The sequence below is a fragment of the Pseudophryne corroboree genome, chromosome 3, assembly GCF_028390025.1.
Source record: "Pseudophryne corroboree isolate aPseCor3 chromosome 3, aPseCor3.hap2, whole genome shotgun sequence".
NCBI lineage: Eukaryota > Metazoa > Chordata > Amphibia > Anura > Myobatrachidae > Pseudophryne > Pseudophryne corroboree.
This window is the reverse complement of record NC_086446.1, coordinates 795,551,642-795,577,764: the sequence shown is the minus strand read 5'-3', so window position 1 is coordinate 795,577,764 and position 26,123 is coordinate 795,551,642. Positions and strand designations below refer to the sequence as shown.

The following is a 26,123-nucleotide window of genomic DNA, read 5'->3' as shown; positions in this document are numbered from 1 at the left end:
GATCAGTGGGGGCAGTGTAAAACATAACGTGACCAGTGGGAGGCAGTGTATCACATAACCTGATCAGTGGGAGGCAGTGTAACGCATATCCTGATCAGTGGGGGGCAGTGTAACACAGAACCTGACCAGTGGGGGGCAGTGTAACACGTATCCTGATCAGTGGGGGTCAGTGTAACACATATCCTGATCAGTGGGGGCAGTGTAAAACATAATGTGACCAGTGGGGGGCAGTGTAACACATAACTTGATCAGTTGGGGCAGTATACTGAGTGGGGGGCAGTGTATCACATAACCTGATCATTGGGGGCAGTCTAACACATATCATGACCAGTGGGGGGTAGTGTAACGCATATCCTGATAAGTGGGGGGCATTGTAACACATAACCTGATCAGTGAGGGTGGGGGGGGCAGTGAAACACAGAACCTGACCAGTGGGGGTCAGTGTAACACACCACCGGACCTGTGGGGGCAGTGTAACACAGCATCGGACCAGTGGGGGGCAGTGTAATACAGAACCTGACCAGTGAGGGGGGGGGGGGAGGCAGTGTAACACAGAACCTGACCAGTGGAGGGCAGTGTAGCACAGAATCTAACCCGTGGGGGGCAGTGTAACACAGAACCTGACCAGTGGGGGGCAGTGTAACACAGAACCCGACCAGTGGTGGGCAGCGTAACACAGACACTGACCAGTTGGGGTCAGTGTAAAACAGAACCTGATCGGGAGGGGGGGGGGGGGGCAGTGTAACATATATCCTGATCAGTAGGGGCAGTGTAACACAGAACCTGAACAGTGGGGATCAGTGTAACACAGAACTTGACCAGTGGGGGCAGTGTAACACAGAACCTGACCAGTGGGGGGCAGTGTGACACATATCCTGATCAGTGGGGCAGTGTAACACATATCCTGATCAGTGGGGGGCAGTGTAACACAGAACCTGATCAGTGGGGGGCAGTGTAACGCATATACTGATCAGTGGGGGGCAGTGTAGCGCATATCCTGATTACTGGGGGGCAGCGTAACGCATATCTGATCAGTGGGGGGCAGTGTAACACACATCCTGATCAGTGGGGGGCAGTGTAACACGTATCCTGATCAGTGGGGGGCAGTGTAACACATATCCTGATCAGTGGGGGGCAGTTTAACCCGTATCCTGATCAGTGAGGGGCAGTGTAACACATATCCTGATCAGTGGGGGGCAGTGTATCACATATCCTGATCAGTGAGGGGCAGTGTAACACATAAGCTGATCAGTGGGAGGCAGTGTAACGCATATCCTGATCAGTGGGGTGCAGTATAACACAGAACCTGACCAGTGGGGGCAGTGTAACACGTATCCTGATCAGTGGCGGTCAGTGTAACACATATCCTGACCAGTGGGGGTCAGTGTAACACATATCCTGATCAGTGGGGGGCAGTGTAACACATATCCTGATCAGTGGGGGCAGTGTAAAACATAATGTGACCAGTGGGGGGCAGTGTAACACATAACTTGATCAGTAGGGGCAGTATACTGAGTGGGGGGCAGTGTATCACATAACCTGACCAGTGGGGGGCAGTGTTTCACATAACCTGATCATTGGGGCAGTGTAACACATATCATGACCAGTGGGGGGTAGTGTAACGCATATCCTGATCAGTGGGGGGCAGTGTAACACATAACCTGATCAGTGGGGGCAGGGGGGCAGTGTAACACATATCCTCCCATAGATTGTAAGCTTGCGAGCAGGGCCCTCCTACCTCTATGACTTTGTTTTTACCCAGTTTTGTCTTCTAATTGTGTCCAGTTGTAAAGCGCAAAGGAATTTGCTGCGCTATATAAAAAACTGTTAATAAATAAATAAGTGGAGGAGAGTGATATATATTTGTATACTCAAATTCTCCTATATTGCCACCTGGTTGGGTTGAGGTTTCCCCTCAGACAGTGCATGCTGTAATAAAGGCTTGTGCCCCATTAGGATGAAATAACGGAGATGAAGAGAAAGTTGAAGATCATGAATCACCAGGTTGACCAGCTGAAGGAAGAGATCAACACCAAGGAGTCGGCTCTGCTCAAGGTGCATCTGGACCACCAGCGACTGGAGAAGGAGAAGGAGGCGCTAAAGGTACGCTCCCTGCCTGTAGATGTGTCCGAGCCATCAACTGTTGCTATGGGGTGGATTTACGGATTGGGGTAATTTTTCAAATGCATAATGCTCAAGATAATATTAGAGATCTTCTGACCCCACGATGACACGCTCTATACTCCTCCCGTCCCCTCTGCCACAGGTTGTCTGTGTGTGTGCACGCCCTGATGTCAGCAGAAGTAGTGTTACTGTATACTGATGGCGGTCACTGTACTGTTGACTCTGCTCCAGAACAGGCTCTTATTGGGGGCCATTGTCTATAGCTAGCCCTGGGGCCCATTGCAACCAACAATAATAGTCCTCTGTATCTCTTGCCTTCACTCCCCCGCACCTCATCTACAATGCATTGCTGACAGACTGGCAATCGATCAGTGGGAGGGAAGAATGATTGATGAGTTTAAGCTCATCTCCCTGTCATTCCTCACACGTGTCATATTCACTGAGAATCTACAGCATCTGCTCTCCGGTGTACATTCTGCTGCCGGCACTTCATTACACCGACTCCCACCAGCCCAGGGAGCAGCCGCTGACGGCCTGACACCAGTGCTTTTGCAGCTTAATTATTTAGCAGGGAATGTGTCCAAAACTCATCAGCACATTAGTCTGCGCCCCAGGCAGCACAGTCCTTCACCCAGGTTATTACTGCTCTCCTCTGTGCAGGCCGTCACATCCACAGGCTGCTTACTCTGTACCATGCAGGAAGCTGGGGCAGATGTGGCAGTTGTAGGTGATGTTCTGTGTACTGGAAGTTGTGCCAGGGTAGGTAGTCATTGCCAGCAGTGAGCAAATCGTAATACGGAAAAAAACTACGGTATTAACTAATGCAGAACTAAACCTGAGCTGGGAATACATATAAGGCTTTGGGATTCTAGATTTCATGTTTCTCTTGGCTTCATAAACAATTGAGGCACTAAGAAAGTAGACCACATCATTTCTCCCTGGATTCTGTGGGAACAGGTGATGAGCAAATATGAGTCCCCCCTAACTTATCTATCTACCTTTATTTTCACCTTCACCCACAGTTCTGAATCTTGACCCTAAATGCTCTTCTGTAATAACAACAGGAAAGCGACCGTACACAACGCATTTGCACAAGGCCTTTAACACAGAAACAATTTAAAACCGCCGTATACTAAGCCTTGTAAACGTCAAAGCTTCTTTCATTCCCAGGCTACACCAATGGTGCTCATTTACACCATGCAAAACAGCCAAGGCACCTAGGTATCCGTGAAACGCATGGGTCTCCAATAACACAGTGACAGGCTTGTGCACATGCAGATACTTTTACAGAGGCATGTAAACAATTCATGCACCTGGAGTCTAGAACGTCTGACCTTTAAGTTTGGTGAATCATATTTTGGTGAAGATAAGAATAGAATAGTGGCCCTTAGATTTAGCAGCGAGAAGGTGACTTCGTTGGTGACCTTGGTGAGGGCAGTTTACGTGGCGTGGAATGAATAGATGTAGGATTTTGTGGGTCAGGGATTGAATGGATGGAGAGGACGGGGGTGATAAGGATATAGAAAATGCACTCAAGAAACTTATTGGCATATGGGATTGGGCGAGTACCTTTGGATTGCCAAGGTTGAGGGACGTTATCGATGTAAGCAGATGGTAACTGCCAGGGACGTGAAGTTGGGGGCAGAGGTGAAGGTTCAGTCATAGAGGGAAACAGCTTAGCCGGAGTAGGAGAGGGCGGTAATGGGAGAGAGAAGAGAGTCCAACAAGGAGGTGAAGCTGGTGGGGTGAGGGGCTTCCATATTGGGCCGAATGAGAGAGGAGCTTCTTCCACCTTAGGGATGACTCTACATTTTGCTTCTCCTGCGGTGATTCTGAAACATCAGAGTCCTGCTATAGTCCAGTCCCGTGAGAGCTCAGACCTGAGAGTTCTCCTCTCAGCAGTTATGGTGCACTCACACAATGAGGATTTCCCTAGAAGGATTCCACTGGATGATTTCTTGAGTATCATTCAAGAAACTTTTTATATCCCCCCATTCTCCCCCTTACTGAGATGACTTATTATTAAGGTGTGTCCAAAATCAGAACGCAAGTTTCAGCTATCAAGCAAATTGCAGACTCTGGGGGTCATTCCGACCCGTTCGCACGCAGCGGTTGTTGGCTGCGGTGCGAATGGGTCAGAACTGCGCATGCACGGCGTGCGCATTGCGCACGCGCGTTGTTGCCCGGCGACGTCCGTCGCCAGGCAACGACGTGCCCAGTGAAAAAAGAAGACGCAGCTCCGATCGCATGAAGATTGACAACGGAGAGGCGTTTCAGGGCGGATACCCACCGTTGGATGCCGTTTTATGGGGGAGTGGTCGTCCGAACGCAGGCGTGTCCAGACAAACGGAGGGCGAATGTCTGACGTCAAAGCTGGGAAGAACGTCGCCGGATCCGTCGCACAGGGTAAGTAGCTCCAGCTTTACTCCTAGGTTGATGGAAACTTTTTTTGCTTAGCAGGGCTGCACAAGCGAATGCAGCCCTGCTAAGCTAAAATACACTCCCCCATAGGTGGGGATTAGTTGATCGCACCAGCAGCAAAAAGTTGCTGGCTGCGATCAACTCGGAATCACCCCCTCATTTCCCTAGTGTAGACTCCCTTCCGTGCTGCATGTCCTCCTTCATGGCAGGGATAGGAATTAGGAGACCATTCTGATGACTATATATATATATATATATATATATATATATATATGGTGCCTGATCCTGATTCAGAAGCAGCGACGATGTAGGACGTGGTGATTTTATTTATTGTCATCAGCAAAAACAGAAACAATGTTGAGATGAAATGACATTGTACAGAAGATACTGCAGCGAACAGCAAAATGCGGAATAATCAAAAATAACAGAACACATAAGATCAGAAAATACATTCTCACTATTCAGCATGCGAGTCGCAGACGGGAAGAATCTATCACGCAAACGCCCCGTACGTGCTATTAATATTCTGACCCTCTTTTTATTAAAAAGCTTATAAGATGGGTAACTCGGGTCAGATAGGATGTTCCTGGCTCCCTTTAGAATCCTAATACCGTAGAGCTCATGAATGGTTGGCAGCCGTGCTCCAATGATGTCACTCGCGGCCCTTACTAGGTGCTCTAGCACACCTCGCTCAGATGCAGTGCAGCTGCCATACCAGACAATGACGCCAGAGCTCAGAACGTTCTCAATCGACCACCTATAAAAATGTAAACTCACCCCTGCATTCCCCCAGGTGCCTCCTGTAGTAGAAGCCGTTTTGGTTCATAACATTGTATTTTCAGACCAAGTTAAATTCGATGAAACCTGAGTCCCTAAAAATTGAAACGACATCCTTTACTAAAATCAATCACCTGTTCTTTCGTTTTCCCTTCATTTAAAAGTAAGCGATTTACCTTACGCCAAGCAACCAGCTTCATTATTCAATTCCTATAGTCTCATCGCCATCACTTATTAACCCAATGACTGCAATATGGTCAGCAAATTTTATGACCTTTACCCTAAAGAGTCACCCTACCCCTAATCCTAACCACGCCTCCTGCAGCTTAACACTAACACCCCCCACAGCATAACGCTAACTTTCCCCATACACTCCACAGCCTAATCGTAACCTCCGCCACTCCCCTGCAGCCTAACCCTAACATCCCATTCCCTCAGCCTAACACTAACCATCTCCCCCCTGCAGCCTAACGCTGACCGCTCTCTGCCACAGCGTAATAGTTAACTATCCCCTGCAGCCTAACCTTAACCCCACTCCTACAGCCTAACCCTAATCTCCCAGTCCCGTAGCCTAACACTACCCACCTCCCACACAGCTTAACCCTAACCTCCCAACCCCTGTAGCCTAACCCTAACATCCCATTCCCTCAGCCTAACACTAACCATCTCCCCCCTGCAGCCTAACGCTGACCTGTCTCTGCCACAGCGTAATAGTTAACTATCCCCTGCAGCCTAACCTTAACCCCACTCCTACAGCCTAACCCTAATCTCCCACTCCCGTAGCCTAACACTACCCACCTCCCACACAGCTTAACCCTAACCTCCCAACCCCTGTAGCCTAACCCTAACATCCCATTCCCTCAGCCTAACACTAGCCATCTCCCCCCTGCAGCCTAACCCAAACCTTCCTCACACACACACACACACACACACACACACACACACACACACACACTCTAACCCTAACCTCTCTCTGCCGCAGCGTGATAGTTTACTATCCCCCGCAGCCTAACCCTAACCCCCACTCCCGTAGCCTAACACTACCCACCTCCCACACAGCTTAACCTTATCCTCCCAACCCCTGTAGCCTAACCCTTACCTCCCACTCCCTCACCCTAACATTAAACACTCCCCCCAACAGCCTAACCCTTACCTCCCACTCCTGCAGCCTAACCCTAACTTCCCTCCCCCACAGCCTAACCCTTACCTCCCACTCCTGCAGCCTAACCCTAACTTCCCTCCCCCACAGCCTAACCCTTACCTCCCACTCCTGCAGCCTAACACTAAACGCTCCCCCCCCCCACACACTGCCTAACCCTTACCTCCCACTCCTGCATCCTAACCCTAACTTCCCTTTCCTGCAGCCTAACCTTAACTTCCCTCTCCCACAGCCTAACCCTTACCTCCCACTCCCTCAGCCTAACACTAAACGCTCCCCCCCCCACACACACACAGCCTAACCCTTACCTCCCACTCCTGCAGCCTAACCCTAACTTCCCTTTCCTGCAGCCTAACCCTAACTTCCCTTTCCTGCAGCCTAACCTTAACTTCCCTCTCCCACAGCCTAACCCTTACCTCCCACTCCTGCAGCCTAACCCTAACTTCCCTCCCCCACAGCCTAACCCTTACCTCCCACTCCCTCAGCCTAACACTAAACGCTCCCCCCCACACACAGCCTAACCCTTACCTCCCACTCCTGCAGCTTAACCCTAACTTCCCTCCCCCACAGCCTAACCCTTACCTCCCACTCCTGCAGCCTAACCCTAACTTCCCTCCCCCACAGCCTAACCCTTACCTCCCACTCCTGCAGCCTAACCCTAACTTCCCTTCCCCACAGCCTAACCCTTACCTCCCACTCCCGCAGCCTAACACTAAACGCTCCCCCCCACACACACAGCCTAACCCTTACCTCCCACTCCTGCAGCCTAACCCTAACTTCCCTCTCCCACAGCCTAACCCTTACCTCCCACTCCTGCAGCCTAACCCTAACTTCCCTCCCCCACAGCCTAACCCTTACCTCCCACTCCCGCAGCCTAACACTAACCGCCACCCCACACCTTAACCCTAACCGCCACACACACCCACAGCCTAACCCTAACCTCCTCCTGCCGCAGCCTAATACTTACCACTCCCCCGCAGCCTATCCCTAACACTACCCCTAATGCCTAACCAGGGCCGAAACTAGGGTTTCTGTCACCCGGGGCAAGGCAGTCATTTGGCGCGCCCCCCCCCCCCCCCCTAAAATATACAGAAATACATCCTCCTGTACATGTACACACCATCAATACACAGTACGGCCCCTGTATATACACATACCCCAATATACTGTGATTAAATACACCCCTCCTATACATACAAATTAAGTACCCACCCCGGGTACTCCAGCATACACACACACACACACACACACACACACACACACACACACACACACACACACACACTCACACACTCACACGGTTACACTGCACTGCTCCAGCACACACCCACGCAGAGGGTTACACTGCAATGCTCCAGCACACACCCACGCAGAGGGTTACACTGCATTGCTCCAGCACTCACATGCTGGGTTACACTGAACTGCTCCAGCACACACAGGGTTACACTGCACTGCTCCAGTACACCCACACACAGGTTACACTGCACTGCTCACTGCTCCAACACACACAAGGTTACACTGCACTGCTCCAACACACATACACACAGGGTTACACTGCACTGCTCACTGCTCCAACACACACACATACAAGGTTACACTGCACTGCTCCGACACACATACACACAGGGTTACACTGCACTGCTCACTGCTCCAACACACACACACGCACACACACACACACACACACACACACACACACACACACACAAGGTTACACTGCACTGCTCCAACGCACATACACACAGGGTTACACTGCACTGCTCCCTGCTCCAACACACACACACACACACACACACACACACACTTGGTTACAGTCCTGCACTGTATGCCCCGGTTACCGCGTCATACATGTATTTCCGGGAAGCAGATCTCGGGAGCGTCCCGGCGCAGCGGAGCGGGGGCAGCGCGTCTTCAACCCCTGCACTGCATGCCTCGCCGGTTACCGCCTCGCGACAGCGCCCTCTCTCTTTCCGCGCCCAGGTCGCTTGCCCCCCTAGCCCCCCCCCCCCCCCCCCCCCTCTAGTGACGGCTCTGGAACCCTAACCCCCTGTACTTACCTCCAAGTCTGTCAAAACGGACTCCAGAAAACATGCCACTTGCTCTGTTGGTTGCAACTTCAGCAAGAGACATCCCTTTGCCATTTGGGGTTGGATTATTATTATTATTATTACATTTTATTTATAAGGCGCCATACAAAGGACAGTACGGGGAGACAAAACTTAGCATTACAGTAAATAAATACCAAAAATACAGGTAACAAGGAGCACCACAATTCTCATACATAATACAGCTTAGATGTAAGTAGTGAGGGAGTAATCATCGTACTACTTGGGGCTGGCGGCCATAGATAGAGATGAGCCTTTACCAGCAGGAGCAAAAGTGGGTAAAGATGGTCGCTGAGTAGGGGAGAGCTGCGAGTGATATGTGAGGAGTAGAGGGCTTTGACAACAAAAGGAAAGAGGCCCCTGCTCTGAAGAGCTAACAATCTAGTGGGAAGGGGTGACAGACAGATGACATGAAGTGCAAGCAAGCGGAAGGTAGCCTGATGGCAGTATGTAAGCAAAGCAGAGATGGTCAAGGCATGAGGCAGGGGGATGGAGGAGCAGCCTCAGGACTAGGTTATGCATCGGAAAGGTACGCTTTTATGAATAGGTGGGTTTTTAGTGCCCGTTTGAAGCTTTGCAAGGTCGGGGAGAGTCTAATGGAGCGGGGGAGCGCGTTCCACTGAAGGGTGCAGCACAGGCATAGCCTTGAACTCGAGCATGGGAAGCAGTGACCAGGGCGGTGGAGAGGCGACGGTCATTGGCTGACCGTAGGGGGCGGGAGGGAGTATGAAGGGAGAGGAGGTTGGAGATGTAATTAGAGATGGCCTTGTATGTGAGGGTGAGGAATGTGAAGAGGATTCTGTAGGGGAATGGGAGCCAGTGCAGGTATTTGGGAAGGGAAGTGGCAGATGTGGAGTGGCAGGAGAGGAAGATGAGCCTAGCTGCGGAGTTGAGGACAGATTGGGGTGGAGCGAGGTGGGAGCAAGCGAGGCCAGTGAGGAGAACATTGCAGTAGTCGTTGTAAGTGTGATGCAAGCCTTCAGGACTGACCAAGATTTTAAGGTCTTTGGACTTCATTGTAAGCCAGGCTTCCAATAGATGTACTAGAACCTTCTGGAGTCCTAACCCTAGAATCTGGACTGGTTGGATAGTGGGCTCTGCCATTTAAAGGCCAGATGTTTCCAGGAGTGTAGCGCTGTCCTTAGGATAGAACCTTAGGACAGAATACACTTTAGGGGCCTACGTATTAATAATCATGGCAGTGCCGTAATTATTAACAGTCCATGTTGTGACATTATTTACTCAAATATCCCTGCTGTGTACTTAATGTAACTCGCAGGGACAGTGATTGGGAGAACAGCTGCCCTGCGAGTTTCATCCCGATGGTATCACAGGAGTCTGTTACTCTTTCTGAAGACTCCTCCTGGGAATCAGACACTGCGCACGCACATAGCGTCAGTCACCGGAGCTGGGCGGAGGCCGCAGGAGAGGGAGCGTAAGATTCTTCTCCTGCTAGTGTGCCGCCATAGGTATAAAGTGATTTATGGGCTGAATTAAATTCGTGAAAAGGCCTATTGTCCGCAAATTTCAATTCGCCTTCTCTGAGCAGGTAATAAACTTGGGGAAAATCCCATTCTTAGTTAAAAAATTAAGGATTTGTATCAGAACCCCTGGGACACCCCCTGAATGACGACGTGTCATTTTAGGGATGAAAAAGTGCAAAGTGATGGAAATTGGGGTACAAGGTATGGGACAGGTATACTGGGGTGCTTTATGAGTGGGACAAGTGTTTTTAGACTTGCAGGTGGGAGTAATCAGTTTCCACTTTTTATAAACGTCCCCTAAAATGACCCAAATATATACTTATACCCATTTTTATGTACCCCAAATTTAATTTTAGCACTTATTTTGCTGAAAAAAAATTGCTTTCTATTATTTAAAAAAAAATGCATATAACAGCCATTTGACCCAATTTACGTACCAGAAATACTTTTATTATAACCAATAATAAACTTTTATACTGTTATCTTTTTTCACTGGCAGCAACAATTTTTTTAGTAATCACGTTTTTTGCTAAATTTCCAATTGAATAGGTGAATCACGGGAGCACACCCACCCACAAAGATCCCGTTTTTGCATCAAAAAAACTGCGAAACCCGCAATAACGGCAATCGCTGTAAATTACCTCAATTTTGCGGCTAATTGAATTCGGCCCTTAGCCATCAGAGCATGGTGTAAACCAACAGGAGCAAACTCAGAAAAGCTTCACTTTCTGTGAAATCTCCTGCATTAGGCTGTTAGTACATACTGGGAAACATAACATTGCCTTGCTAAATAGGCCCCATCCTGACGAGTTCTCTTCCCAGTTATCTGTGCAATATTCACTGTGTCTTTTATGTGACAGGCTGAGCTGCAGAAAATGAAGCAACAGAGCATCGAGACCAAACAGTTCATTGAAAACCAGGAGGCAGAGGAGAGAAAGCTCCTGAAGATTATCTCTGAAGCCGACGCTGAGCGGCTACGACAGAAGAAAGAGCTGGATCAGGCACGGTTACTATTTCTTACCCATTACCACCTTATTATACAACACATCCCATGAATACCATTACCACGGGCTGGCCGGCGTCTTACTGATACATCTAGTGCTGCGAAGGGTTAAACAGGAAGTCAGGAGCCGCCGCATGTCCAATCCAGAACTATCGATCCGTCGCACAGGGCGGGTAAATCTTGCACTCCGGAAACGTTGGTCAGTTAGGGATTCTCTTTACAAACACTGTGTTGGATTGAGGTTTCACGCTGAGGACACGTTTCTCCTCTCTTACGTGGCGCTTGAAGAGGGTCCGGCACTTGTCCTGACCAAGCTCTTCACTTAATGTCATTATTCTGGAAATTGAGACAGATAAAACGCGTCTGTTCTCATACCAGGCAGCTGTGGTGTGGGTAGGGGATGCGGTTAATTTTCTGGCTGTCGGGATCCCGGCGGTAAGCTTAACGACGCTGGAATCCCGACAGCTGACAATACCGGCAGCCGGAATACCGGCTCATCAGGGTATTCCCACTCATGGGTATCCATACCACCCACAGAGTGGGAATAGATCCAGTGGGGAGCACGTCAAGCCACCAAGTCCGCAAGGCGACTCTCAGCGCTCTCTCGCCTCTCCCAGCATTCTGGCGGGTGGGATGCCGATTTCCGAATACGGACAGCCGGCAACCCGTCCGCCGGCAATCTTATGTAATCCGCTGGTAGCCAATTAAAACCCTTTTCACACTTTTAGGTATGACCCAGGTCTGTCTTTCACACCGAGCCTGGACCCTGGTCGCGCCGGCTTACCCCAACAATAACCTTCTTTTCTCTGACGTCCTAGTGGATGCTGGGACTCCGTAAGGACCATGGGGATATAGCGGCTCCGCAGGAGACAGGGCACAATAATAAAAGCTTTAGGATCAGGTGGTGTGCACTGGCTCCTCCCCCTATGACCCTCCTCCAAGCCTCAGTTAGATTTTTGTGCCCGACGAGAAGGGTGCAATCTAGGTGGCTCTCCTGAGCTGCTTAGAATAAAAGTTTAAGTTAGGTTTTTTATTTTCAGTGAGTCCTGCTGGCAACAGGCTCACTGCTACGAGGGACTTAGGGGAGAGAAGTAAACTCACCTGCGTGCAGGATGGATTTGCTTCTTAGGCTACTGGACACCATTAGCTCCAGAGGGATCGAACACAGGCCCAGCCATGGAGTCCGGTCCCGGAGCCGTGCCGCCGACCCCCCTTGCAGATGCCGAAGTTGAAGAGGTCCAGAGGTCCAGAAACAGGCGGCAGAAGACTTTCAGTCTTCATAAGGTAGCGCACAGCACTGCAGCTGTGCGCCATTGTTGTCAGCACACTTCACCAACAGTCACCAACTGTCACTGAGGGTGCAGGGCGCTGGGGGGGGCGCCCTGGGCAGCAATGTATAATACCTTTTTATGGCTAAAATACATCACATATAGCCCTTGAGGCTATATGGATGTATTTAACCCCTGCCAGATCTCACAAACTCCGGGAGAAGAGCCCGCCGAAAAGGGGGCGGGGCCTATTCTCCTCAGCACACGGCGCCATTTTCCTGCTCAGCTCTGCTGTGAGGAAGGCTCCCAGGCTCTCCCCTGCACTGCACTACAGAAACAGGGTTAAAACAGAGAGGGGGGGCACTTATTTGGCGATATGATTACATATATAAAAATGCTATAAGGGAAAACACTTGTATAAGGGGTTGTCCCTGTATAATTATAGCGTTTTTGGTGTGTGCTGGCAAACTCTCCCTCTGTCTCCCCAAACCTGTGTGTGTGATGTGTGTCGGTACGTGTGTGTCGACATGTAGGAGGACGATGTTGGTGAGGAGGCGGAGCAAATTGCCTGTATTGGTGATGTCACTCTCTAGGGAGTCGACACTGGAATGGATGGCTTATTTAGGAATTACGTGATAATGTCAACACGCTGCAAGGTCGGTTGATGACATGAGACGGCCGGCAAACAAATTAGTACCTGTCCAGGCGTCTCAGACACCGTCAGGGGCTTGTAAAAACGCCCATTTACCTCAGTCGGTCGACACAGACACGGACACTGACTCCAGTGTCGACGGTGAAGAAACAAACGTATTTTCCTTTAGGGCCACACGTTTCATGTTAAGGGCAATGAAGGAGGTGTTACATATTTCTGATACTACAAGTACCACAAATAAGGGTATTATGTAGGGTGTGAATAAACTACTTGTAGTTTTTCCTGAATCAGATAAATTAAATGAAGTGTGTGATGATACGTGGGTTTTCTCCGATAGAAAATTATTGGCGGTATACCCTTTCCCGCCAGAAGTTAGGGCGAGTTGGGAAACACACCTTAGGGTGGATAAGGCGCTCACACGCTTATAAAAACAAGGGGCGTTACCGTCTCCAGATACGGCAGCCCTCAAGGAGCCAGCTGATAGGAAGCTGAAAAATATCCTAAAAGTATATACACACATACTGGTGTTATACTACGACCAGCAATCGCCTCAGCCTGGATGTGCAGCGCTGAGGGGGCTTGGTCGGATTTCCTGACTGAAAATATTGATACCCTTGACAGGGACAAGATTTTATTGACTATAGATGCATTTCTATATATGCGAGATGCGCAGAGGGATATTTGCATTCTGGCATCAAGAGTAAATGTGATGTCCATATCTGCCAGACGAAGACACGACAGTGGTCAGGTGATGCAGATTCCAGACGGCACATGGAAGTATTGCCGTATAAAGGGGCGGTCCATCGGACCTGGTGGCCATGGCAACAGCTGAAAAATCCACCTTTTGTTACCCCAAGTCACATCTCAGCAGAAAAGGACACAGTCTTTTCAGTCTCAGTCCTTTCGTCCCCATAAGGGCAGGCGGGCAAAAGGGCCAGTCATATCTGCCCAGGGGTAGAGGAAAGGGAAGAAGACTGCAGCAGGCAGCCCATTCCCAGGAACAGAAGCCCTCCACAGCTTCTGCCAAGTCCGCAGCATGACGCTGGGGCCGTACAAGCGGACTCAGGTGCGGTAGGGGGTCATCTCAAGAGTTTCAGCACGCAGGGGGCTCACTCACAAGTGGACTCCTGGATCCTACACGTAGTATCCCAGGTGTACATTGGAAATTCGAGACGTCTCCCCCTCACAAGTTCCTGAAGTCTGCTTTACCAACGTCTCCCTCCGACAGGGAGGCAGTATTGGGAACAATTCACAGGCTGTATTCCCAGCGGGTGATAATCAAAGTACCCCTTCTACAACAAGGGAAGGGGTATTATTCCACACTATATTGTGGTACTGAAGCCAGACGGCTCGGTGAGATCTGAAATATTTGAACACTTACATACAAGCGTTCAAATCAAGATGGAGTCACTCAGAGTAGTGATAGCGAACCAGGAAGAAGGGGACGATATGGTGTCACTGGATATCAGGGACGCTTACCTACATGTCCAAATTTGCCTTCTCACCAAGGGTACCTCAGGTTCGTGGTACAGAACTGTCACTATCAGTTCAGACGCTGCCGTTTGGATTGTCCACGGCACCCCGGGTCTTTACCAAGGTAATGGCCGAAATGATGATTCTTCTTAAAAGAAATATGGACGCTTTCCTGATAAGGGCAAGGTCCAGAGAACAGTTGGAGGTCGGAGTAGCACTATCTTAAGTAGTTCTACGACAGCACGAGTGGATTCTAAATATTCCAAAATCGCAGTTTTTTCCGACGACACGTCTACTGTTCCTAGGGATGATTCTGGACACAGTCCAGAAAAGGATGTTTTCTCCCGGAGAAGAAAGCCAGGGAGTTATCCGAGCTAGTCAGGAACCTCCTAAAACCAGGAAAAGTGTCAGTGCATCATTGCACAAGGATCCTGTGAAAAATGGTGGTTTCTTACAAAGCGATCCCATTCGGTAGATTTCACGCAAGAACCTTTCCGTGGGATCTGCTGGAAAAATGGTCCGGATCGCATCTTCAGATGCATCAGCGGATAACCCTGTCTCCAAGGACAAGGGTGTTTCTTCTGCGGTGGCTGCAGAGTGCTCATCTATGAAAGGGCCGCAGATTCGGCATTCAGGACTGGGTCCTGGTGACCACGGATGCCAGCCTGAGTGGCTGGGGAGCAGTCACACAAGGAAAAAATTTCCAGAGAGTGTGATCAAGTCTGGAGACTTCTCTCCACATAAATATACTGGAGCTAAGGGCAATTTACAATGCTCTAAGCTTAGCAAGACCTCTGCTTCAAGGTCAGCCGGTATTGATCCAGTGGGACAACATCACGGCAGTCGCCCACGTAAACAGACAGGGCGGCACAAGAAGCAGGAGGGAAATGGCAGAAACTACAAGGATTCTTCGCTGGGCGAAAAATCATGTGATAACACTCTCAGCAGTGTTCATTCCGGGAGTGGAAAACTGGGAAGCAGACTTCCTCAGCAGGCATGACCTCCACCCGGGAGAGTGGGGACTTCATCGGGAAGTCTTCCACATGATTGTAAACCGTTGGGAAAAACCAAAGGTGGACATGATGGCGTCCCGCCTGAACAAAAAACTAGACAGATATTGCGCCAGGTCAATGGACCCTCAGGCAATAGCGGTGGACGCTCTGGTAACACTGTGGGTGTACCAGTCAGAGTATGTGTTCCCTCCTATGCCTCTCATACCAAAAGTACTGAGAATCATAAGAGGGAGATGAGTAAGAACGATACTCGTGGTTCCGGATTGGCCAAGAAGGACTTGGTACCCGAAACTTCAAGAGATGTTCACGGAAGACCCGTGGCCTCTACCTTTAAGAAAGGACCTGCTCCAGCAGGGGCCTTGTCTGTTCCAAGACTTACCGCGGCCGCGTTTGACGGCATGGCGGTTGAACACCGGATCCTGAAAGGGCATTCCAGATGAAGTCATCCCTACCCTGGTCGAAGATAGGAAGGATGTAACCGCAAAACATTTTCACCGCATTTGGTGAAGATATGTTGCGTGGTGTGAGGCCAAGAAGGCCCCTACAGAGGAATTCCAACTGGGTCGTTTCCTACATTTCCTGAAAACAGGACTGTCTATGGGCCTAAAATTAGGGTCCATTAAGGTTCAAATTTCGGCCCTGTCGAATTTCTTCCAGAAAGAACTGGCTTTAGTGCCTGACGTTCAGATGTTTGTTCAGCCTCCTTTTGTGCCCCAGTGGCACCTTGGGATCTCAATGTTGTTTTGAGTTTCCTAAAGTCACATTGGTTTGAACCACTCACCACTGTGGACTTAGCATCGTCACCTTCCATGTGAGATATTTTATTAGCCCTGGCTTCAGCCAGGCGTGTGTCAGAATTGGCGGCTTTATCATATATAAAGCCCTTACTTAATTTTTCATTCTGACAGGGCAGAATTGAGGACTCGTCCTCAATTTCTCCTTAAGGTGTTTTCTGTTTTTCACATGAACCAACCTATTGTGGTACCTGCGGGTACTAGGGACTTGGAGGACTCCAAGTTACTTGACGTTGTCAGGGCCCTGAAAAATATGTTTCCAGGACGGCTGGAGTCAGAAAATCTGACTCGCTGTTTAGCCTGTATGCACCCAACAAGATGGGTGCTCCTGCTTCTAAGCAGACGATTGCTCGCTGGATTTGTAATACAATTCAGTTTACACATTCTGTGGCAGGCCTGCCACAGCCAAAATCTGTAAAAGCCCATTCCAAAAGGAAGGGGGCTCATCTTGGGCGACTGCCCGAGGGGTCTCGGCTTTACAACTTTGCCGAACAGTTACTTGGTCAGGGGCAAACACGTTTGCTAAATTCTACAAATTTGATACCCTGGCTGAGGAGGACATGGAGTTCTCTCATTCGGTGCTGCAGGGTCATCCGCACTCTCCCGCCCGTTTGGGAGCTTTGGTATAATCCCCATGGTCCTTACGGAGTCCCAGCATCCACTAGGACGTCAGAGAAAATAAGATTTTACTTACCGATAATTCTATTTCTCGTAGTCCGTAGTGGATGCTGGGCGCCCATCCCAAGTGCGGATTGTCTGCAATACTTGTACATAGTTATTGTTACAAAAATCGGGTTATTCTTGTTGTGAGCCGTCTTTTCAGAGGCTCCTTCGTTGTTATCATACTGTTAACTGGGTTCAGATCACAGGTTGTACGGTGTGATTGGTGTGGCTGGTATGAGTCTTACCCGGGATTCAATATCCTTCCTTATTATGCACGCTCGTCCGGGCACAGTATCCTAACTGAGGCTTGGAGGAGGGTCATAGGGGGAGGAGCCAGTGCACACCACCTGATCCTAAAGCTTTTATTATTGTGCCCTGTCTCCTGCGGAGCCGCTATATCCCCATGGTCCTTACGGAGTCCCAGCATCCACTACGGACTACGAGAAATAGATTTATCGGTAAGTAAAATCTTATTTTTTTGTCTGTCGCTGTCTGTGCAGGTGATCGGCGAGAGAGATATTTTAGGTACCCAGTTGGTCAGGAGAAACGACGAATTGGCTTTGTTGTACGAGAAGATCAAGATCCACCAATCCATCCTGAATAAAGGAGAGAGTCAGTACAAGCAAAGGGTGGACGACATTCGTCTCCTGAAACTGGAGATAAAGAAGCTGAGACGGGAAAAAGGCATCTTGACCAAAACGGTTTCCAATGTAGAAGATCTCAGGTACGAAGACTTCTGTAAACCTCTATGTCCTTAATAAGACTTTATAGCGGTGGTATAAAGCTAGCCACAGACTGCATGATAGTGCCGCCGACCAGCCGACACGCAGGAGCGACGGGGCGATAATCAGAGCAGCTCCATACACTGCACAATCTCCAGTCACAGCATGAAATTGAGTGAATTGGGTGGATTGAGACAGGTTTTGTTACCCAAAACAAACAATCCCGACAGTTTTTCAGGCTGTGAATGATCATTGTTCAAACTAGGTGTTTGGTTGGCCAGTTTGCACAGTTATTGTGCAGTGCGTGGCCAGCGTAAGCCCCATGTCTTTGAAGATAAAGGCCTTTATGAACTGTGGTTGAAAGTATACAGATGTTTCGTCACACACTTTCTCCTCAGTTTATGCCTTAGATGGCTTATAGTGTACCAGGTACATAGGATTAGCGTTGTGGCGTGGCTAAGTTGCACAGTCCGCGGTACACTAAATGGGCTATTTGGCGTGATTTGGGGATAGGTGTATCTGGATACATCTATACAGTTCTCATCCAATAGAGGACAAATGTTTTGTTATAACTAGAGATGTGCACCGGAAATTTTTCGGGCTTTGTGTTTTGGTTTTGGATTCGGTTCCGCGGCCGTGTTTTGGATTCGGACGCGTTTTGCCAAAACCTCCCTGAAATTTTTTTGTTGGATTCGGGTGTTTTTTTTCAAAAAACCCTCAAAAACAGCTTAAATCATAGAATTTGGGGGTCATTTTGATCCTATAGTATTATTAACCTCAATACCCACAATTTCCACTCATTTCCAGTCTATTCTGAACACCTCACACCTCACAATACTATTTTTAGTCCTAAAATTTGCACCAAGGTCGCTGGATGACTAAGCAAAGCGACCCAAGTGGCCGACACAAACACCTGGCCCATCTAGGAGTGGCATTGCAGTGTCAGACAGGATGGCACTTAAAAAAATTGGCCCCAAACAGCACATGATGCAAAGAAAAGAGAAAAAGAGGTGCAATGTGGTCGCTGGACGGCTAAGCTAAGCGACAGAAACACCTCAATATCACAGGAATTATTCGTTCTAATCAATGGTATTATTGGTCCATATCACTGGACGAAAATGACAAAATCACTGGAATTATCCGTTCTAATCAATGGTATTATTATTGGTCCAAATCACTGGAAGAAAATGACAAAATCACTGGAATTATTCGTTCTAATCAATGGTATTATTGGTCCAAATCACTGGAAGAAAATGGAATGGGTGGATACTTGCAGTGACACAGAGCTGCAAGATACAGCAATGGCCTACTGTACTGTACTACTATTATGCTGGTGGTCCCCAGTCCTCACAATGCAGCACACTGAGCACAGATATTTGCAGCACACTGAGCACAGATATGGAGCGTTTTCAGGCAGAGAACGTAGATATTTTCAGCACACTGGGCACAGATTATTTGCAGCACACTGAGCACAGATATTTGCAGCACACTGAGCACAGATTATGGAGCTTTTCATGGAGAGAACGCTGCCACGTCCTCTCCGTTCAATCTCCAATGCACGAGTGAAAATGGCGGTGACGCGCGGCTCCTTATATAGAATACGAATCTCGCGAGAATCCGACAGCGGGATGATGACGTTCGGGCGCATTCTGGTTAACCGAGCAAGGCGGGAAGTTCCGAGGCTGCCTCGGACCCGTGTAAAATAGGTGAAGTTCGGGGGGGGGGGGGGGGGGGGGGTGTTCGGATCCCGAGGAACCGAACCCGCTCATCTCTAGTTATAACTCAGATATCAATTACGGGAGTTGAATTATCTCTTATTGGCCATTGGAAATAATGGCTGTAATTCAGGGCTCAGCTAACCCTGGATCTTGGTAGTTACGTTATGTAATATAATGGTGGCACTATTTGTCTTTGTGCTCATTCAGCAGCTCTACCTGAGACAGTCCCCCACTCTTTGCTAGGCCCCTCTCCCCGAGTACGGTACCTTATGAGACCTCCACAGTCACCTTACTACCAAGAGACTGGTCAGAGGCTGCATATTTCCAGCACAAGTGATTTCTCCCATCTCAGGCCTGCTGTAAGGGGGCATTCAATGCGGCACCTGGTTATACCACCGCCAACCTGTAGAGTTAGGTTCTGCGTGATATCCGCCTTCCGTATTGTGTTTCCTGTCCGCCCCCCAGCTGAGAATGTTGCCCCCTCATACGATAACTAAAAGCTAAGTTATGTGATCTGTAATCTACCATGATTGCCTATTGTCTTCTGGTTTCAGCTGTAAGTAGCTCTCTGCGTTTGTCTTCAACATTAGCTGTGGAATACGTTATTGTATACACTTGCGAAGTGTTAGCCTTTGTGACTAGCGCCATATACTCTAATGATTGGCAATTCCAGGCAAAGGATAGTTTGCTCTAACCGCTGTATGAGCTCACGGAGAGCGAGAGGTGTGTGTAACGGGCTGTGAATGTACCACGTACATATAATCCTTGGGCTGAGCGCTGATTGTACGTCTGACTTCTCTCTTTAACACATGGTAGGTGGAAAGTTTGAGAAGAATCAGGGGTCAAACACGCATCCTTTTTAAATGATCCCTCTGGGTAACGAGCAAAGCCTTTCTGCAGCCCGATAATTGGCTTCCCCATCAATTAAAATTCAGATGTCAGGCAATTATTGTGCGGTTATAACCTCACCTTCTAGACCTCGTTCTAGATGAGTTGGTAGCAGCCCTTTATAGCAGTAAATGCAGAATTATTTGCACATACTTGTCCCCTGTCCATCTGCAGCATCTCAGCCTGACAGCAAACAGGGCTGATGAGTTATCCTGTAGCACTCAGCTGCTGATCGCACCAAGGGGGGGTATTACAGGTGAGGGTGAAGCCAGAGAGGGGGAGGACACTGGAAACCTTGATGCAGATTTATCCAATGTCAGGTAATGAGGCTTATTTACAAATGTGGCAACAAATTAGGTTTTACCTGTCTGGTGCAAGTTCAACCATGAAACAATTGTCTGATTAGATCAATGCTGTTTGTGAACCTTTCAGTAAACTTGGTAACAGCCACCCACACATTTTCACCCCTGGGGTGCCCAAGTCTACCCGACACTGGAAGAGGCTCTCCGCAAGTTACCCCAGACTTGCCTTTTGCTCCGTGACGGAGCCTCCTTGATGTTGTGGCCTAGAAGTGTAGTTTGCATGACATAGAGTTGAGGTTTTAGTCAATTACTTCACTCTATGGGGGTCATTCCGAGTTGTTCGCTCGTTTTTTTTTCTCGCTACGGAGCGATTAGTCGCAAACTGCGCACGCGCAATGTTCGCAGTGCGCCTGCGCCAAGTAAATTTGCACACAAGTTTGGTATTTTACTCACGGCGTAACGAGGTTTTTTCATCGTTCTGCTGATCGTAGTGTGAATGACAGGAAGTGGGTGTTTCTGGGCGGAAACTGGCCGTTTTCTGGGAGTGTGCGGAAAAACGCAGGCGTGTCAGGGAAAAACGCGGGAGTGTCTGGAGAAACGGGGGAGTGGCTGGCCGAACGCTGGGTGTGTTTGTGACGTCAAACCAGGAACGAAACTGACTGAACTGATCGCAGTGTAGGAGTAAGTCTCGAGCTACTCAGAAACTGCTAAGAAATTTCTATTCGCAATTCTGCTAATCTTTCGTTTGCAATTCTGTTATGCTAAGATTCACTCCCAGTAGGCGGCAGCTTAGCGTGTGCAATGCTGCTAAAAGCAGCTAGCGAGCGAACAACTCGGAATGAGGGCCCATAAGAGGTACCGTTACACTTACATATGGCCTTGCTGCAAATACTATCTGCAAGTCATATTCTCTGCAAAGCGCTGCGCAATATCTGTGCGCTATCTAAATTACTATTAATATATTGATTCTGAGTCAGACACAGATGTGATTTTCTAAAAAATGAGACTCCCACTTGCAACGTCTTGGGATGATGCATTTTCGTCTCGGAGCGTTGCAGAGGCACATGCAAGTTTTACGTCTGATTATGGCCTCACATGACCGCGTCGGCTTAGACACTCCTCTGTTACCTCCCAGGTGTGTCTTTGAGTAGTAACAATTGGGATATATGCCCTGTGTGATGCCGACACACCATGCAGACTTACAACATCAGCCAACTGTCTGCGGCATTGACACTGCACCCACCTGTCAATCGGTAGTAGTGTATGTAGTATAGGAATAAGTGTGCTGATCACTGTTCTCCAGGAGGGGGCGATCTGCAATCCATTGTGTCCTTTATAGCTTAGAATCCACATTAAAGAATAAATGGCTATTTCGGGTTTATTTGCAGACGTGGGGTAAAATTGATAATTGCCCACCATCCTGCAAAATCTTTTCTTTGCTTTATTGTTGAATTATTAAAATATTTTTTTTCAAAGTGACAATCACAGCATAATATATACCTTTAGTTTTACTCCAAAATGTTGAATTCATTTTCGGCGTTTGATCCCCTCAGCTTTGTTAAAGTGCGAGGACTTAATGAGATGTGTGATTCTGTGCAGGCGGGAGGTGTACCATACCCAGCGGGAGCTGATGAAAGAGCGGACTCGTTGCCGGGCACTGGAGGAGGAGCTGGAGAACCCGCTGAATGTCCACAGGTGGAGAAAGCTGGAGGTAATAGTTTTATACAAGTAGATTTAGTACATATAGGTGGTCATTCCGAGTTGATCGCTAGCTGCATTCGTTCACTGTGCAGCGATGAGGCAAAAAAATTGCACTTCTGCGCATGTGTATGCGGCGTAATGCGCGCGCGCGACGTACGATTACAACGGCCGATATAGTTTCACACAGGGACTAGCGAAGCTTTTCAGTCGCACTGCTGGCCGCAGAGTGATTGACAGGAAGTGGGCGTTTCTGGGTGGCAACTGACCGTTTTCAGGGAGTGTTCGAAAAAATGCAAGCGTGCCAGGAAAAATGCAGGCGTGGCTGGGCGAACGCAGGGCGTGTTCATGACGTCAAAACAGGAACTGAACAGTCTGAAGTCCTCACAAGCGCTGAGTAGGTATTGGGCTACTCTGAAACTGCACAAAAAAACTTTGCAGCCGCTCTGCGATCCTTTCGTTCGCACTTCTGCTAAGCTAAAATACACTCCCAGTGGGCGGCGGCATAGCGTTTGCACGGCTGCTAAAAACAGCTAGCGAGCGATCAACTCGGAATAACCCCCATAGCCACCAATAAGCTCCTGTAAGTGATTTCTGCATAAGCGGCGAGTTCTGATAACTTGTGTGTATTATAAGTAATATCGCGTGTTACAAGTCACTTTGGAGATCGGTGACCTTTTATAAGGCTGTAAAATCCCTCATTGAAAAACTTTTGCAATAGGATACCGCGTTACTTTTGCGCACATAAAAGTTATACAAACTTCACACGCGGCATATAAGAACCGTTTTACGTGACTACGTCAAAATATTGGAGACTTTCGATGCAGATTTATTAGGTCTCTATGATCGCTGTCAGTGGAGATTTGCAGGTCCTGCAGGGTTTACTAACCACTCACACTATGGGGCAGGGGCGTATCTACCCATTGGCCAGGATGGCACTCGCCAGGGGCGCCAGCAGAAGAGGGGGCGCCACCCGGCAGTGCCACCCTCGACCAATGGGTGGAATCACTTAGTAGTGGCATCGCCTGGGCTGGAGGATCTCACAGTAGGCAGGAACAGGCGCCGGTGTTTGGCACCACAATGCATTAGTGAAGAATGTGAAAGTAAACTACAGTTCCCAGCAGCCCTTGCTGTCGGGAGCTCCTGGCAGCAAAGGTTGCTGGGAGCTGTAGTTTACTTTCACTTTCTTCAGTTTGGTGCGGTGCCGAAGTGTGGTGTTCCTGCCTACTGTGCAATCCTCCAGCCCATGCGATGCCCAGCTCATCACACTAGGTACTGCAACATATTAATTGATATGTGCTTTGAGGGAGAAAGACTATATGCAGGGAGGGGAAAAGACTATGGAGGTAATTCGGACCCGATCGCTTGCTAGCTGTTTTTTGCAGTCCTGCCTTCGCATAGTCGCCGCCCACTGGGGAGTGTATTTTAGCTGTGCAAGTGTGAGATCGCATGTGTAGCCAATCGGTACAAAATGATTTTGTGCAGTTTCTGAGTAGCCCGGGACTTACTCAGCTGCTGCGATCACTTCAGCCTGTCCGGGACCGGTATTGAAGTCAGACACCCGCCCTGCAAACGCTTTGACACGCCTGCGTTTTTCCAACCACTCCCAGAAAACGGTCAGTTGACACCCACAAACGCCTTCTTCCTGTCAATCTCCTTGCGATCGACTGTGCGAATGGATTCTTCGCACAAACCCATCGCAGAGCAACAAACCGCTTTGTACCGGTGCAACGCGCCTGCGCATTGCGGTGCATACGCATGCGCAGTTCTGACCTGATCGCAACGCCGCAAAAAAATGCTAGTGAGAGATCAGGTTTGGATTACCCCCTATATGCGGGGTGGACGGACTCTGTGCTGGGAGGGAAGAGGACTATATGCAGGAAGGGGGGGAGACCATGGCTATGTGCAGAGAGGGGGAGACCACGGCTATGTACTGGGAGGGGGATGGGAGCTACCGCTATGTGACGGGAGGGGAATGGAGACTACGGCTATGTGCTGGGAGGGGGACTACAGCTATGTGCTGGGAGCGGGATGGAAATTACGGCTATGTGCTGGGAGGAGGATGAAGACTACGGCTATGTGCTGGGTGCGGGATGGAGACTACGGCTATGTGCTGGGAGCGGGATGGAGATTACGGCTATGTGCTGGAAGCGGGATGGAGACTACGGCTATGTGCTGGGAGGAGGATGAAGACTACGGCTATGTGCTGGGAGCGGGATGGAGATTACGGCCATGTGCTGGGAGCGGGATGGAGACTACGGCTATGTGCTGGGAGCGGGATGGAGATTACGGCTATGTGCTGGAAGCGGGATGGAGACTACAGCTATGTGCTGGGAGTGGGATGGAGACTATAGCTATGTGCTGGGAGCGGGATGGAGACTACGACTATGTGCTGGGAGGAGGATGGAGACTACGACTATGTGCTGGGAGGAGGATGGAGACTAAGGCTATGTGCTGGGAGGAGGATGGAGACTACAGCTATGTGCTGGGAGGAGGAGGGAGACTACAGCTATGTGCTGGGAGAGGGATGGAGACTACAGCTATGTGCTGGGAGTGGGATGGAGACTATAGCTATGTGCTGGGAGTGGGATGGAGACTACGACTATGTGCTGGGAGGAGGATGGAGACTACGGCTACGTGCTGGGAGGAGGATGGAGACTACAGCTATGTGCTGGGAGGAGGAGGGAGACTACAGCTATGTGCTGGGAGGAGGATGGAGACTACGGCTATGTGCTGGGAGGAGGATGGAGACTACAGCTATGTGCTGGGAGGAGGAGGGAGACTACGACTATGTGCTGGGAAGAGGATGGAGATTACGGCTATGTGCTGGAAGCGGGATGGAGACTACAGCTATGTGCTGGGAGTGGGATGGAGACTATAGCTATGTGCTGGGAGCGGGATGGAGACTACAGCTATGTGCTGGGAGTGGGATGGAGACTACGGCTATGTGCTGGGAGGAGGATGGAGACTACAGCTATGTGCTGGGAGGAGGATGGAGACTACAGCTATGTGCTGGGAGGAGGAGGGAGACTACGGCTATGTGCTGGGAGGAGGACGGAGACTACGGCTATGTGCTGGGAGGAGGAGGGGGACTACAGCTATGTGCTGGGAGCGGGATGGAGACTACGGCTATGTGCTGGGAGCGGGTTGGAGACTACGGCTATGTGCTGGGAGGAGGAGGGAGACTACGGCTATGTGCTGGGAGGAGGAGGGGGACTACAGCTATGTGCTGGGAGAGGGATGGAGACTATAGCTATGTGCTGAGAGGAGGAGGGGGACTACAGCTATGTGCTGGGAGAGGGATGGAGACTACAGCTATGTGCTGGGAGGAGGAGGGAGACTACAGCTATGTGCTGGGAGAGGGATGGAGACTACAGCTATGTGCTGGGAGTGGGATGGAGACTATAGCTATGTGCTGGGAGTGGGATGGAGACTACGACTATGTGCTGGGAGGAGGATGGAGACTACGGCTACGTGCTGGGAGGAGGATGGAGACTACAGCTATGTGCTGGGAGGAGGATGGAGACTACGGCTACGTGCTTGGAGGAGGATGGAGACTACAGCTATGTGCTGGGAGGAGGATGGAGACTACAGCTATGTGCTGGGAGGAGGAGGGAGACTACGGCTATGTGCTGGGAAGAGGATGGAGATTACGGCTATGTGCTGGAAGCGGGATGGAGACTATAGCTATGTGCTGGGAGCGGGATGGAGACTACAGCTATGTGCTGGGAGTGGGATGGAGACTACGGCTATGTGCTGGGAGGAGGATGGAGACTACAGCTATGTGCTGGGAGGAGGATGGAGACTACAGCTATGTGCTGGGAGGAGGAGGGAGACTACGGCTATGTGCTGGGAGGAG

At 49.6% G+C, this 26,123-nt stretch overlaps 1 protein-coding gene across 3 annotated transcripts in view; it reads left to right on the top strand.

The window, feature by feature from the left end:
• Positions 1-26,123, top strand: part of CFAP58 (cilia and flagella associated protein 58) — a 321,538-nt gene that overhangs the window by 120,007 nt on the left and 175,408 nt on the right. For all 3 annotated transcript variants that reach the window (XM_063962655.1, XM_063962656.1, XM_063962657.1), the window contains 4 exons: positions 1,957-2,103; positions 10,931-11,071; positions 17,437-17,660; positions 22,166-22,277. In XM_063962655.1, coding sequence (XP_063818725.1) covers positions 1,957-2,103; positions 10,931-11,071; positions 17,437-17,660; positions 22,166-22,277 — 624 coding nt within the window. The remainder of the gene's footprint in view (positions 1-1,956; positions 2,104-10,930; positions 11,072-17,436; positions 17,661-22,165; positions 22,278-26,123) is intronic.